This window comes from Maniola hyperantus, chromosome 23 (assembly GCF_902806685.2).
Source record: "Maniola hyperantus chromosome 23, iAphHyp1.2, whole genome shotgun sequence".
Taxonomy (NCBI): domain Eukaryota; kingdom Metazoa; phylum Arthropoda; class Insecta; order Lepidoptera; family Nymphalidae; genus Maniola; species Maniola hyperantus.
The window spans coordinates 839796-855109 of NC_048558.1; the positions used below are offsets into that span (position 1 = coordinate 839796).

A 15314-nucleotide genomic window follows, 5' to 3' on the forward strand; every position below is an offset into this window, starting at 1 on the left:
CATAATATACTATGCGACAGGTTGAGATAGCAATCGGGGTATGAGGATAAAACCTCGCAACTTTAGGTGCCACTCGTGAGTCTATTGTTTACATTTGTAGAGCGCACTAAAATTTGAGTCTTTAGATTGAAACTTCATTTTCCACCCTTTTTTAGCAATATTAAAAAAAAAAACAAAAAGAAAAAAACCGACTTCAATAACCACAAACACTAAAAAGTAAAAAATAGTTTAATTTATTACCCAATATATTATTATGTACTAGATGATGCCCGCGACTTCGTCCGCGTGGATTTTGGTTTTTAAAGTCCCGTGGGAACTCTTTGATTTTCCGGGATAAAAAGTCTATCCTAGTCCTATGTCCTTCCCCAGGATGCAAGCTATCTTTGTACCGAATTTCGTCAAAATCGGTTGAACGGATGGGCCGTGAAAGGCTAGCAGACATAATATTAGTATGGATATGACGGTGATAAACTGCCTTCATGAAGATGATGATGATTGATGATTAGGGCAACCATCCGGCTGGCCGTCAGTCGGATGGTTGCCCTACACACTACGCGGATGCTAGTTTGTAGTTACCCGCCATTGACGGTGAACATGTTTATCGACGCTAGCGCATTAACTATGAATTTCGATACGAAAAAAATTATAATTGAAATTCAAAATGGGCCAGCAATCTGGAACACAAAATCAGTAGAATATTCGGATAAACATTTATCATCTAGGAAATGAGCCGACCCAACCGCAAACCACGACGGTTTCTAACCGCACTTTCCGGTTCTGGTTGCGGCTCTCCGCCATCCGGCTAACCGCATAGTGCGTAGGTGCCCTTAGATTAACCGAACCTATGGGCGTACTAACAATATTTTCGCACAACTATAGCAGCCCTCACTAATTATGAGTCATGATACCAACGTCTACTATCACTAGACATCGCTAGCTAAACCCTACCTAAACCGGCTCCTCCATCCCCATTCCGGTCCTAGACCAACCGGCTAACCTAGCACACCACAACCTAGTACTATAGAAACCATATTAGGTTACAACAAAAATAATAATTAAACCTACAGTACGACACACATAGTGTCTACTGAGAAGTGCCCTCGGCAAGAGCCATACGAATAATGACTACTGAGAAGTGTCTTTGGCAAGAGAAAGAGAAAAGAATGCAGATACTCTAAAGTTGTTATCTTTAGTTTAGACAAAAACATCAGAATCGACGCTTTTGACTAAATAATATTGTTTGTTCTAGGCTGGTCTGGAGGCGCTGAAGGCCGCGGACACGTCGGGGCAGCTGCTCGTGTTCCACACCACGCTGCCCACCTTCAACGCGCCGGGGAAGCTCATCAACAGGGAGGACAGGAAACTGCTCGGCACTGAGAAGGAGAAGCAGATATTGAGTGAGTGAGACACTCAAATTTTTTTTTATTTTTTTTTATTGATCAAACATAGGTACACTTAAACATACTTACTTACGAGAACTAATACATAAAATACGTAATAACAAAACCAATCTGTTAAGTAGGTAGGTATACAGAAAAATCGACTGTCCCTAAGTTAGGTATACACCTGTGTTTTAGGCGACAGCACTCTCCTTAAATTTGATTTTATATACAAAAGAAAAGGAATCTGCATGTAAGGTAGATATTATAAAATTTAACATGTTTACTATAATTATTAGAACTATAACTATTAGTGTGTGTATGTGTGTGTGTGTGTGTGTGTGTGTGTGTGTGTGTGTGTGTGTGTGTGTGTGTGTGTGTGTGTGTGTGTGTGTGTGTGTGTGTGTGTGTGTGTGGGTGGGTGGGTGGGTGGGTGGGTGGGTGTGTGTGTGGGTGGGTGTGGGTGTGTGTATTATATATTTATTTTGTAAATAATAATGTATATTTTAATAATATATTGTAATATATATTTGATATAATATATTATATTAAAATTTCCAAATTATCCGTTGTTTTTAAATGTATAGAAGCAGGCGTTACTTTGCGAAAATCTATGATATACAGTGAAGTGAAAGCTTAATTTGCTATAATCCGCTGAAACAGATAAAACCTGTATGGTGCAACATGCAGCATGCGACATGCACTGCCTGCCCTCCCTCTGCTAAACATGCAGGAAAAAGCAGCCACTAGGCAAGCAATACGCACCACCACCACGCAAATCCCAAAACACACTCGACGCACGTTTCGCTCCGACACTGGAGTATCCTCATGTAGACCTTTTTCTTCTGCTTCTTATACTTTGGAGCTGTGCAGGTTCTGGAATCGCTGTATCACTGCGAACGTCTCCGATCTATTGTGTTTGCCTCCACTTCACACTTGCTTGTCAAATCAATAGTACGGTATAATAACATTGTAAATTGAAAAATTAAAAAGAGCAACCGCCGAGTTTCTTGCTGGTTCTTCTCGGTAGGACCGGCATTCCGAACCAGTGGTAAATTAAAACTACCTGACTGTTCATAAGCACTTGTAAAAAGTTTACATGAAGAAAAAAATATTCTATTCTATTCTATTCTATTCTAATCCTGTGGCCGCTAAATGCAGCAGCACTTTTTTGACTGGAATTGAAGTTACATCCTCAGGGTTAACGATATGTTTCCCTGGGTTACGTTTGTGCATCAGAGCAGGGCAGTAGCAGATAATGTGCATCGAAGTCTCAGGAGACTCGTGGCAGTAAATTATCTCTGACTCGTGGCACAGTCTGCAGGTGTCCGAGCCCTAGAGCTTAAGGTTGTACATGTGCCTTCTTAAGCCACAGTATACACCTTACAATCCTTTCTAAATTATTCTCTTTATAATTAACTAGCTTATGCTCGCGACTTCGTCCGCGTGGACTACAAAATTTCAAAACCCTATTTCACCCCCTTAGGAGTTGAATTTTCAAAAATCCTTTCTTAGCGGACGCCTACGTCATAATAGCTATCTGCATGCCAAATTTCAGCCCGATCCGTCCAGTAGTTTGAGCTGTGCGTTGATAGATCAGTCAGTCAGTCACCTTTTCCTTTTATATATTTAGATTCTAGCCCCATAAACTACCACTATACAAAAAATCACGTCATTTTGTTAGTACAGTCCGAGATCCTATTGAATCCTTTGTTCCAGCACCACAAACGACTGCGTACAACGAGCTAGGCCAGGCATGTTCGGCGGCGGGCGTGTGCGTGCAGATGTTCCTGTGCAACAACGCGTACATCGACGCGGCCACGCTCGGCCAGCTGCCCAGACTGACCGGCGGGCAGCTGCACAAGTACACCTACTTCGTTGTGAGTTAGCTTTGCAACTAGACTCGAGCCAAATTGAATGAAAAATGGCTATACTGCATTTTAAGAACTCACGCGCCATTTTAGCTCCATTTGTCAACTGTCATGTCAAATTTATTTAAGGTTTTTTTTTTTTTTTTTTAAATAGATATAGCAAGCAAGCGAGCAGGCGGGTCACCTGATGTTAAGTGATTACCGCCCCCCATGAACATTTGCAGCACCAGAGGAGCCGCCGATGCGTTGCCGGCCTTTTAGGAATTTGTTGGTCCGCCCCTTGAATAACCCCATGTTATAATCTAGTGGGAACACCGCCGATGGTGGTAGGTGGTTACCGTACTTTTGACATGACACATAAAGCTAAAATAGCGAGAGAGTTTTCAAAAATACATTATGCAACCTATGGCAGGCTTTTTTTTTTATTTTTTATTCAGATACAAGTTAGCCCTTGACTGCAATCTCACCTGGTGGTAAGTGATGATGCAGTCTAAGATGATAGCGGGCTAACCTGGAAGGGGTATGGCAGTTTTTAATAAACCCATGCCCCTTTGGTTTCTACACAGCATCGTACCGGAACGCTAAATCGCTTGGCGGCACGGCTTTGCCGGTAGGGTGGTAACCAGCCACGGCCGAAGCCTCCCACCAGACCAGACCAGAAATTAAGAAATTATAAAATTCCAAACCCCTGCCAGGAATCGAACCCGGGACCTCCCACTATTAAGACCACAGCGCTCACCACTGCGCCAGGGAGGTCGTCGTCGGCTTGCACAATGAAAAGTAGTTAACAAGCGTATTGACGTTTGCTGATTTGACTAATAATAATAAATAAAATAAATAATCTTTTATTTCAGACCAGTTCTAGTCCATATTTAAATTTACAACTATATATTTACTAAAGTTAGTGTGTTAGTAACAATATTTCCATATAGTTATGTTAGTAATGTTAGTGCTTACTGATTAAACAAAGTGGCCTAACGTGGCAGCTCTAGGCGCCCGGTGGCCACAGCCACCCAATGCTTAATTATTGGGCAGCCTATCCTATCTTTAATTGCACCCAGAATGCTGTTGGAACTGCTACGAAGACGCTGTAGGAGGGAGGCCATCTTTTTACGGATGATGGCATGAAAGCCATCAGTCCTGGCCTCCGTGAACATTCCACTTACTAATAGTAAGCCGTTCAAATGTTTGTATATGCAGGCAGACACGGACGGCGCGCGCCTGGCGTGGGACGTGAGGCGCGTGGTGTCGCGCCCGACGGCGCACGACGCGGTGATGCGCGTGCGCACGTCGACCGGCGTGCGCGCCACCGAGTTCTACGGACACTTCTTCATGTCCAACACTACCGACATCGAGCTGGCGGCCATTGGTGAGTTGATGACATGGACTTGTACATAGCATTGTGTTGTGGGCTTATACCGTATCAAAAGGTATATCTTCCTCCAAGCGTGTATCATGCTCCCAGCTGGTCCGACTGTTGTATCTTGGAACTCCTAAATAAAGGCTTCTGGAATTAACACTTCGTTAGCGTGATTCAGGCTTCACTGTGACTGATTAAAGATACCTGTGGCGCCATCTAGTAACATTGTTGTAAGTCACAATGGTGTTAAACTTGCATCGCTATAACAGCGATAGACGGATGTCGATCGGTTGATGATGATGATGATGAACTATGTATTTATTTTACTGTTCAATATTAATAAAGGAATTTTTAATACAAGGCAAACCTTCAAAAACAATTATTTTATTGTTGCCAGACGCGGACAAAGCGATAGGAGTGGAGATCAAACACGACGACAAACTGACGGCGGAGGATGGCGTTTACATCCAAGCGGCGTTACTGTACACGCACCGCAGCGGCCAGCGGCGCTTACGCGTTATCAACCTGGCGCTGGCCGTGGCGCATCAGCTCGCCGACGTGTACCGATCCGCCGAGCTCGACACCTGCATCAACTTCCTCACTAAACAAGGTAATGTCGTGATTCAAATAACTTACCGTCTGATAATAGGCTAGTTGACACTTTTTTTAAGTAGGTCTTAAATGGTTGATATTTGTCCTATTAGATCAAAAAAATTAACACTATATTTTTTTGCGCCCTAAAAACCGTAAAACTTTAATTTAAAAATATATTTTTCTTAGACAGGTGAAAACACTGTCGGCCATGTTTGGCCGATAGATTATCTGTGCTCTGACGTCATTCATTTGTAAACAAGAGCATAACTTCCCAAAGTTTAATAAACATGACTTCTATACTAGTTTACATAGGGATGACATTTCTTTGTTTACATATTTAATGACGTCACATTATGGCTGACAGCGTTTTCTGCGTTTCAAATAAAAATAAAAACTGTATTTTTTTAAATTGGATTTATATATCCATCCTGCGTTTTTAATAATTGTTATTGATATATTTCGTTGTCTTAAGCAAAATACTATAATAAATAATCATTTATTGGACGAAATTAGATATGAGTCAAGTAGCCTATTCCGTCATGATTCGGAGTCTTAAACAAATCGTGTTTGTCTGTGATCTATTATCGTTTTCAAGTGGCAATTGTGGCAAGAATGGCGGTACTATTTTTATGTTGGTAGTCTTGCGAGCATGTTTTAATTGACCAATGGCAATTCAGCACGTGTTTTTAAAAAGAAATATGGCGACGAAGGGGGGAAAAAATCGAGGATACATCAAATTGAGAGATCGGAGAGTCATACGGATCGTGCTAACGGAACTAATAATTAGTATTTCCAATTTCCAAGTAAGATAACTATATCAAGTGGGGTATCATATGAAGGGGCTTCATCTGTGCATTCTAAAACAGATTTTTATTTATTTTTATACATCATAGTTTTTGAATTATCGTGCAAAATGTCGAAAAAATACGACTGTAGTACGGAACCCTCGTTGCACGAGCCTGACTCGCACTTGGCCGGTTTTTTTATATTAAAGATATTTGTGAATAAAGTATGCCAATACACATTTTAATTTCATGACCAGGATTTTAAGATATGGAAGTAGATAAAATTATTTATTTCAGTTTGTTATCGTTTCTTCTTCCAGCCGTGTGGGCCCTCAGAGAAGCAACGCCCAGGCAGGTTCGGGAAGGCCTAACGAGTAGATGCGCCAAATCCTTAGCGGCATACCGAAGACACTGCGCGTCACCCTCATCAGTGGGACAGCTGGTGTTGCCGGAATCCATGAAACTTCTGCCGTTGTACACCAGCTGTGTACTGCGCTCCGATGCTGTGGCGGGAGGTATGTAACCAGATATATTCCAAACTAGCGAACCGCCCCGAATTCGATAGGGATCTCTGAATTTCTTAAAAATCTACTGGTGAAAGAATTTTCAAAATCGGTTCAGTAGTTCCAGAGATTACTTCCTACAAACAATCTTACAAACTTTACCTCTCTATAATACTAATATAGATTGTGCATCCCACTTCTGATCTTTCTAGACGAGAAAAAATCTATATATATAAAAGGAAAAGGTGACTGACTGACTGACTGACTGACTGATCTATCAAACTACTGGACGTATCGGGCTGAAATTCGGCATGCAGATAGCTATTATGACGTAGGCATCCGCTAAGAAAGGATTTTTGAAAATTCAACTCCCTAAGGGGGTGAAATAGGGGTTTGAAATTTTGTAGTCCACGCGGACGAAGTCGCGAGCATAAGCTAGTATAAAATAAATGTGTATTTTAAGTTCGCAATGTATTGCAAATAAAATATACGACTAACGCTAGAGGTCAACGAACGTTGCGTAGATAGGCGCCGTGGGGTCAGTGTCGCGTCGTAGACAGGGTATTGACCCCGAGTTTGTACGCTATACATTGCGGGTTTGAAAAATACTAAATCACTAAGACAAATAGGGTATTGACAGCATGCAAAATATAGGATCTATTGATGGTATCCATTTTGAGCCTCGATGGCTCAAAGGTTAAAGAAGCGGACTGAAAACCGAAAGGTCGCCGGTTCAATTCCCACCCGTTGCACTATTGTCGTACCTAATCGTAGCAAGCTTTACACTTAGTTGGAGGGGAAAGGGGAATATTAGTCGGTTAACTTGACTTATATTCATTTAAAAAAAAAATTACACCCGTGTATTAATGAATTAATAGCTGTGGTAGCCCAGTGGTTAGGACGTCCGCCTTCCAATCGGAGGTCGGGGGTTCGATCCCGGACACCGCACGTCTAACTGTTCGGAGTTATGTGCGTTTTTAAGTAATTAAAATATCACTTGCTTTAACGGTGAAGGAAAACATCGTGAGGAAACCTGCATGCCTGAGAGTTCTCCATAATGTTCTCAAAGGTGTGTGAAGTCTACCAATCCGCACATGGCCAGCGTGGTAGACTATGGCCAAAACCCCTCTCACTCTGAGAGGAGACCCGTGCTCTGTAGGGAGCCGGCGATGGGTTGATCATGATGATGATGATGAATGATGATTAATGAATTAGTCGAAAGGCATTCCGAACCAGTGGTAGATGCATCCGACTATTCGTAAGCACTTGTAAAAGTTTATACGAATAAAAAAGATTTTCATTTCATTTCATTTCATTTCATTTGAAAGAAGAAAGAAAGAAAGAAAACTAGTTTATTCATCTTATGCCTAAGGTAGGTTACAAACAAACTTAAAATTAATGGTTAGTAGGTAGTGGTTAGTAGATAATAAGAAGTATTTAATAATTAATTAAATCTAAAATGAGTTCTTGCACCCACTTGGCACAAGATGAAATGGCCCCAGCTCAGCATTAATGCTGCAGGTTTTAAGAATAAAACCTGAGCGCTGGTATTCTGCCGGGACCAACAAGAGTGACGTGCACGAGCTTAACAGTTCAAATTCAAATTCAAATTTCTTTATTGCGAATATGGATAAACAGTGCAGATATTACAAAACAAAAAGGTACAGCCAAATTCTGCCTATTAGCATGCAATATGTTATGACTTATGATATACCGAACAACGTGTACATAGTTTTGATAAAATTAGTCAAATTAAATACTTAAGGTTCGTACGCACCTGAGCGGCGCGGCGCGGCGCTTCAGTGAGCTTCACGTCGCGGCACAGAGCTTCAAAATATCATTTCTATCATTTTGTATGGCGCATATCGCACTAGAGCGGCGCGGCGCGGCGCTTCACCGCGCGTTGCCGCGCGGCACGGCTGGAGAGAATATTTTGAAGCGCACTGAAGCGACGCGCAGTGCAGTGACGCTAGTGCGACATACCCAGCGGCGCGGCGCGGCGCTTCAGTATGCGTACGTCGCTCGAATAAGATACACGCGCATCTTGTTAGGTATTTAAAGTACAGGCAAGAATCGGCAAGATAGACCTCAAAATAAATAACGTAGGTTTAATTTTTGACACATGACGTGTTCCTCATGCTCTTAGAAGTATATCCTCAAAGGTCCCAACCCCTAGGATGTCGGCTTCCCCCCTTCCCAGTGTCTAAATGTATAAATGTCTCTCCGAGCGTTATGAGAAAACATCAATGGTAAAAATAATCCTGATTAAATAACTATAATATATTATGTACATATTATACCTACCTACTTCATCTAGGTAGAATTAATAGTTTCGGAAATATGCCTACCTATTGTTGTACTTGTATTTATATTATACTAGCTTATGCCCGCGACGTCGTCCGCGTGGACTACACAAATCTCGAACCCCTATTTTACCCCCTTAGGGGTTGAATTTTCATAAATCCCTTTTTAGCGGATGTCTACGTCATATTAGCTAGTTAGCTAGCCAGCATGCCAAATTTCAGCCCGATCCGTCAAGTAGTTTGAGCTGTGCGTTGATAGATCAGTCAGTCAGTCACCTTTTTCTTTTATATAGGTATTTAGATATAATATGTACCTGTGTTTACCTGCCTATTTTATATATTCTATTGCACATAAAACAAAGACATTTTGCGAAAATGCTTTTTCTAATGTAATTTCCACAGAACCTAAGGGACTAGCTGATGCCCGCAACTTCGTTCGCGTAGATGTAGGTTTTTTAAAAATCCCGTGGAAACTTTTTGATTTTCGGGATAAAACTAGCCTATGTGTAGGTACACATAGGCTACTTTTATCCTACAGGGTATAATCTATCTCAGGTATATAGGTACTAGTAGGTAATTCCCGGAAATGTGCTCACCTATAGAAAAATCTAAATCCACGCGGACGAAGTCGCAGGCATCATCTAGTTGCATTTTTTTTTAGATTTTTAATCCCGTGTGAACTCTTTGATTTTCCGGGATAAAAAGTTGCCTACCTCTGTCAATTCCCGGAATGCAAGCTACCTCTGGTCCAAACTTCATATAAATGGGCCTTTAACAATCCTGTGGAAATTCTTTCATTTTCCAGGATAAAAAGTAGCCTGTCCTTCCCCGGGATGTAATTCAACTTTGTACCAAATTTCATCAAATTCGGTTAAGCTGTTGAGCCGTGAAAAGCTAGTAGATAGACAGACAAATACACTTTTGCGTTGATAATAATATAAGTATGGATATGCATAAATATTTTTTTATAATTTCCATAAAAACTATCATCATCTTCATCATCATCAACCGATAGATATGTCCACTGCTGGACATAGGTTTCTTGTAGGATTATATTACCGACCTGTGTGGTATACCTATTGTTTCTAATGTAATTTCCACAAAAACTATTAGGCAATAGCATATAGAATTTTGTCTTCGACATTCTGAAGTAAATGTGAAATGGTACAGAGTCATTAAGAAGGCGAGGAAACAAAATGTGATATCCTTCTTGATAGCGTGACTTTGGTATGTCAGCAATCCATTTCTTCTTCTTTTTTAGGGTTCCGTACCTCAAAAGGAAAAACGGAACTCTTATAGGATCACTTTGTTGTCTGTCTGTCTGTCTGTCTGTCTGTCTGTCTGTCTGTCTGTCTGTCTGTCCGTCTGTCTGTCAAGAAACCTACAGGGTACTTCCCGTTGACCTAGAATCATGAAATTTGGCAGGTAGGTAGATCTTATAGCTGACATTTGGGGAAAAATCTGAAAACCGTGAATTTAGGGTTAGATCACACAAAAAAATTAAATTGTGGTCATGAACTAATAATTAGTATTTTCAACTTTCGAAGTGAGTGACTATACCAAGTGGGGTATCATATGAAAGGTCTTCACCTGTACATTCTAAAACAGATTTTTATTTATTTTTATGCATCATAGTTTTTGAATTATCGAAATCATACGACTGTAGTACGGAACCCTCATTGCGCGAGCCTGACTCGCACTTGGCCGGTTTTTTCTCTTCGATAATTCGTTCTTCTTCTGCACAACAAAGAAATAATAATCAAATCCTCTTCACTGTCGCTCATCTTGCGACGTTGTTGCTCGTACGCGAACGGGTGTAAAAGTGACGCGCAAGTGACGCGAGGTGCCGCGTACTGAAGTTGTAGTGCGGTAGGCACCGTCGAGCGGCCTGAGGTGAAGCGTTCTGCAGTCGGACTGAAGCGCCGCGCCGCGCCGCTCAGGTGCGTACGAACCTTTAGTCACAAAAAAATACAAATTTAAATGATAATGTTACAAATGTCAAAAATTAAAATAAAACTGAAATTTCTCTACAAGGTAATCATTAATCGAGTAATATGTCTTTTCTAACAATAGTTTTTTCAATTTTATCTTAAATAAAGGAAGTTCTCGCGTCTCAATTATATATTTGGACAGTCTTCACCAACATCTGTGAAGTCATTTCATTTCATTTCGATTACCCAGGGCCAGACATAACGTGCGACGATCGGTCGTGTGCGATGTACCGCGCGCTGACGGCCGACGTGTCGCAGTCGCTAGTGTACACCTACCCGCGTCTGCTGCCGCTGCACGGTCTGCCGTCTGCGCCGCCGCAACCCTTGCGCGCGTCCGTCGACAAGATGAACGAGATGGGTGTATACTTGCTAGGTAAGTCTCTTTTTAGGCTTCGGTACCTCAAAAGGAAAAACGGAACCCTTTTAGGATCACTTTGTTGTCTATCTGTCTGTCTGTCTAACGAGTATTTTCAACTTTCGAAGTGAGATAACTATATCAAGTGGGGTATCATATGAATAGTCTTTACCTGTACATCCTAAAACAGATTTTTATTTATTTTTATGCATCATAGTTTTTGAATTATCTTGCAAAATGTCGAAAAAATACGACTGTAGTACGAAACCCTCAGTTTGCGAGCCTGACTCGCACTTGGCTGGTTTTTTTTTTAATTCATAGACTAGTGCTTGGCTGCGGGTGCTGAAATGGCGACCTCGCACCGGAAGACGCAGTGTTGAAAGACCCCCCACTAGGTGGACGGACGACATCAGACGAGTTGCAGTGAGCCGCTGGATTCAGGCGGCGCAAGACCGTGGCGTGTGAAAATCCCTACAAGAGACCTATGTCCAGCAGTGGACGTCTATCGGTTGATGATGATGATGACGCTTGGCTGCAATGGGACCTGCCTACCGATTCGCTAACTCAGGGTTCATCAGATCTTCACCAGAATATGGGACTACTTCGGAAGTATACCCTTTCAAACAAAAATAATTTTCCAAATCGGTCTAGGTTTCTTCGAGTAATCGGGGAACATTTTTTTTTTTTTTTTAATAGATATAGCGAGCAAACGAGCAGGCGGGTCACCTGATGTTAAGTGATTACCGCCACCCATGAACAAAACATACATAAAAAAACAAAGATTATGACTAATTGAGAACCTCCTCCTTTTTTGTAGTCTTAGACCTACACATTGGGGTTATTCAAGCGGCGGACCAACAAATTCCTAAAAGGCCGGCAACGCATCGGCGGTTCCTCTGGTGCTGTAAATGTTCATGGGCGGCGGTAATCACTTAACATCAGGTGAACCGCCTGCTCGTTTGCTCGCTATCTCTATTTTAAAAAAAATTTGGTTAATAAAAAAAGTCATATAGTCATTTCTATACAGATAAAGAAATTTCACTTCAAAAATCTTATCCAACCGCCAAACATCCATTGTATAGAGCCTCAATGGGGCCGATTCTCTAGCACACAATCTCTAAACTAAACTAAATTAATAGGTCTAAATCTAGTGCTCTCCTTTTCCGCAAGCAACATTATGAAAGGGATGGCAATAGATTTAGACGTGCCATTTTAGTTTAGTTTAGAGATTGTGTACAACGGAATTAGCCACAATAGCTCAACCGGTAAAGGAGTGGACTGAAAACCGAAAGGTTGACGGTTCAAACCCCGCCCGTTGCACTATTGTCGTACCTACTCCTAGCACAAGCTTGACGCTTTGTTGGAGAGGTAAAGGGAATATTAGTCATTTAACATGGCTAACATTCTTATTTTTTAAAAAAAAAAAAACAGCTTACGTACTTATTTATGTAACCCCAATTGTACACAAACATATACAAAGACACTCACATATGCAAATTATACATGCTCATTCACTTACACCCCCACACACACGCACACACAAACACAGATAACATGGACTTCCACGCACATATTATTTTGTTTAGCTCTTTAGTTTAGTTAGTATGTTAGTTAGTATGTAGTTAGCTTTGTACTCACCGAGCTGGAGGCCCTGTTTTCCGAGACACAGTTTCTACTACATAGTTCGGAAAACAGGTGCACAGTATTGTTTTGGTAAGAATTTTATAATAATTAGTTTTAAGGTACGTGTCAATACTAACAAAAATATGATTTTGTATTTGGTGGAAATAAATGATTTTATTTATTTATTTCCCAGAAAATGGCGTCCACATGCTAATATGGGTGGGATCGCAAGCTCCGACCGAGTGGGTGAGGGACGTGTTCGGCGTGGCGTCGCCACAACACGTCGACACCCATGTGTGCGAGTTGCCAGAGCTGGACAACCCCACGAGCCACGCCGTCAGAGACCTCGTGCTGCAGACCAGGATCAAGCGCAGGAATGCCATGAGGGTGAGTTGACCGTAGTCTTAGCTCCAATGGGAATCCACACTGCCAATTTATCCCGACAGGTGGCGCATAAGGCCAGCCATAGAGGTGATATCATCTGTGGAACTGACTATATTGAGCTGTCAAACGCCATAATTTGAAAAAAAAATCTACAGTGCGACACTTCAATGACATTGACAGGGGGGCGCTGTTGGACAACAAAGGCTTAGATATTCAAACAAGAACAAAGGGAACACTTGACGGCACCGTTAGTTCCGATTTTCGCCACGCGCCAAGATAGCCTTGTCGCACTGTAGTAAACCTATGAAACCTCGTTAGTTTATGTAAGAAACTATGAAGATGACAGCTTGCATCTAGCTTGGAGGTAACCAAAATGTTGTGGTTAAATAACTCGTGATAGCGATTAATCAGAAGGTAAGAATTGGAATATGGTAGGTACTCCCATAGCCGGATCTCTTGTGGCGCCCTCTGAGATCAGTTTTGCCTGTGGATCCCCATAGCTTTTATGAAATAATTTTGTAGCAGAGCTTCGGATGTTTGGGATGGAGATCTCGCAAAAATTGAAATGAACGCCGTGGTAATAAAAAACACTTCAGTGGCTGGGCAGTACAAATGATTGTATATTGAGAAGCTTCGCTTCTAACGAGTGGGCCACGTCCGCTACGACGGTTCACGGTTTTTTTACTTCACTTCCTGGATCTAGGTGCCTCTTTGGATGCCTAGTCTAGGTCTAGGAAGTGTTTCATGTACTTAACGATATTTTATATGTACAAATATGCACTAATTAACAGCTTTTATTTTTATAACAGTTTTTTTACCCAGATTTTATTAAATTTGTATAACGCGAACTCGCCATCCTCACATAAACTTTAACAGTTTCTAGAGGATGGCGAATTGTTTATTTTAAAATGTATTATTGAAATTTACGTGATCAATAAAAAAAAAAAAAAAAAAAACTACTGGCATAACATATGACTGGGTAGGTTCCTGCGTAATGAAGCTGTGCGGGAGGGGTGTGATGACGTGACGCGAGAGCTCAGTAATTGTGACTACTGCCCCCTCCCCCTCCCCCTCCCCCTTTCCCCCTCCCCCTCCCCCCTCCCCTCCCCCCTGTCCCCCCGCACCGCTAAACTACTGCAGGAGCCTTAGTTTTCATTTTTAACACGATGCACTTATTGCAAAGATTTGACACCGTAGATAGAATAATAGGTAGATGTACTTACTGTGTAACCGCGTATGAGATCGTAACGATGAATGACACGACAATTATCACCATTGTTTAGTAGTCAATATTTGTATTAACCGATCAACAATGGTCCCGATTCTCTAGTCTCTCTCTAAACTAAATTTAGAGTATCTGCATCCTTTTCTTTTTACTAATGCTAAAAAAGGAACGGAACATGACTTTCACATTTAAAGACTCTAAATTTTAGTGCACAATACAAATTTAAACAGTAGGTTCGCGAGTGCGTGCTAAAATCACGGGTTTTACCATCTAAAAATTAAATTTAGAAATGTCCAACTGCTTCTGTCCTTTTCATATTACAATACACTTAGAATCGGTGCCAATATTTGTATTAAACGTGTTTTATGTGAAAACAAGTAAATAACTCATGAGAAATACAATTACGCCACGAATTCTCAAAGTTTGTTTTGCAACTTCTTGTATGTATTCTTGAAAAAACCAGTTACACGATAAGGGACAAAAAATAGGTTAGCTGCGTCTCTGTTTATCAGATTAGTAACTTTATCTGAGCTCTCTTTTTAGTGCGAATGAGAAAGCAAACGTTCCTGCATCTACCTTTATTACTCTATCTACGTTTGACACACACTATCTGCATGCCCTTAGTGTTCGCAAATATGGCATGTATGCACGTCCCTCTCTCACACTTCCTCTGTCCTTGTCAGCTGTCGGTAGTGCACCAACACGATAAACACGAGGGTCTGGCGCGGAGGATGCTGGTGGAGGACCGAGGCCTGGACGGCTCCGACTCGTATGTCGAGCATCTGATGACCACTCATAAGGCCGTCCAGAAGATGCTGTAGACTGTAGGTCCTTTGTAATCCGGGTTATTGGATCTTGTGGGTTTTGCATGAATATTTGGGAGTTTGGGCTATATTTGTACATTTATCTTTTACCCCATTTTCAAATTCCATCAATCGAAA

At 41.4% G+C, this 15314-nt stretch overlaps 1 protein-coding gene across 5 annotated transcripts in view; it reads left to right on the plus strand.

The window, feature by feature from the left end:
* Sec24CD (Secretory 24CD) overlaps positions 1-15314 on the plus strand; it is a 33840-nt gene that overhangs the window by 13365 nt on the left and 5161 nt on the right. For 3 of the 5 annotated variants that reach the window (XM_069506690.1, XM_069506693.1, XM_069506694.1), the window contains 7 exons: positions 1250-1397; positions 3099-3259; positions 4451-4619; positions 5008-5220; positions 6310-6504; positions 10977-11159; positions 12958-13151. In XM_069506690.1, the coding sequence (XP_069362791.1) occupies positions 1250-1397; positions 3099-3259; positions 4451-4619; positions 5008-5220; positions 6310-6504; positions 10977-11159; positions 12958-13151 (1263 nt within the window). Of the gene's footprint in view, positions 1-1249; positions 1398-3098; positions 3260-4450; positions 4620-5007; positions 5221-6309; positions 6505-10976; positions 11160-12957; positions 13152-15056; positions 15198-15314 lie in introns of all 5 variants that reach the window. The other 2 variants (XM_069506692.1, XM_069506691.1) reach the window with 2 other exon arrangements.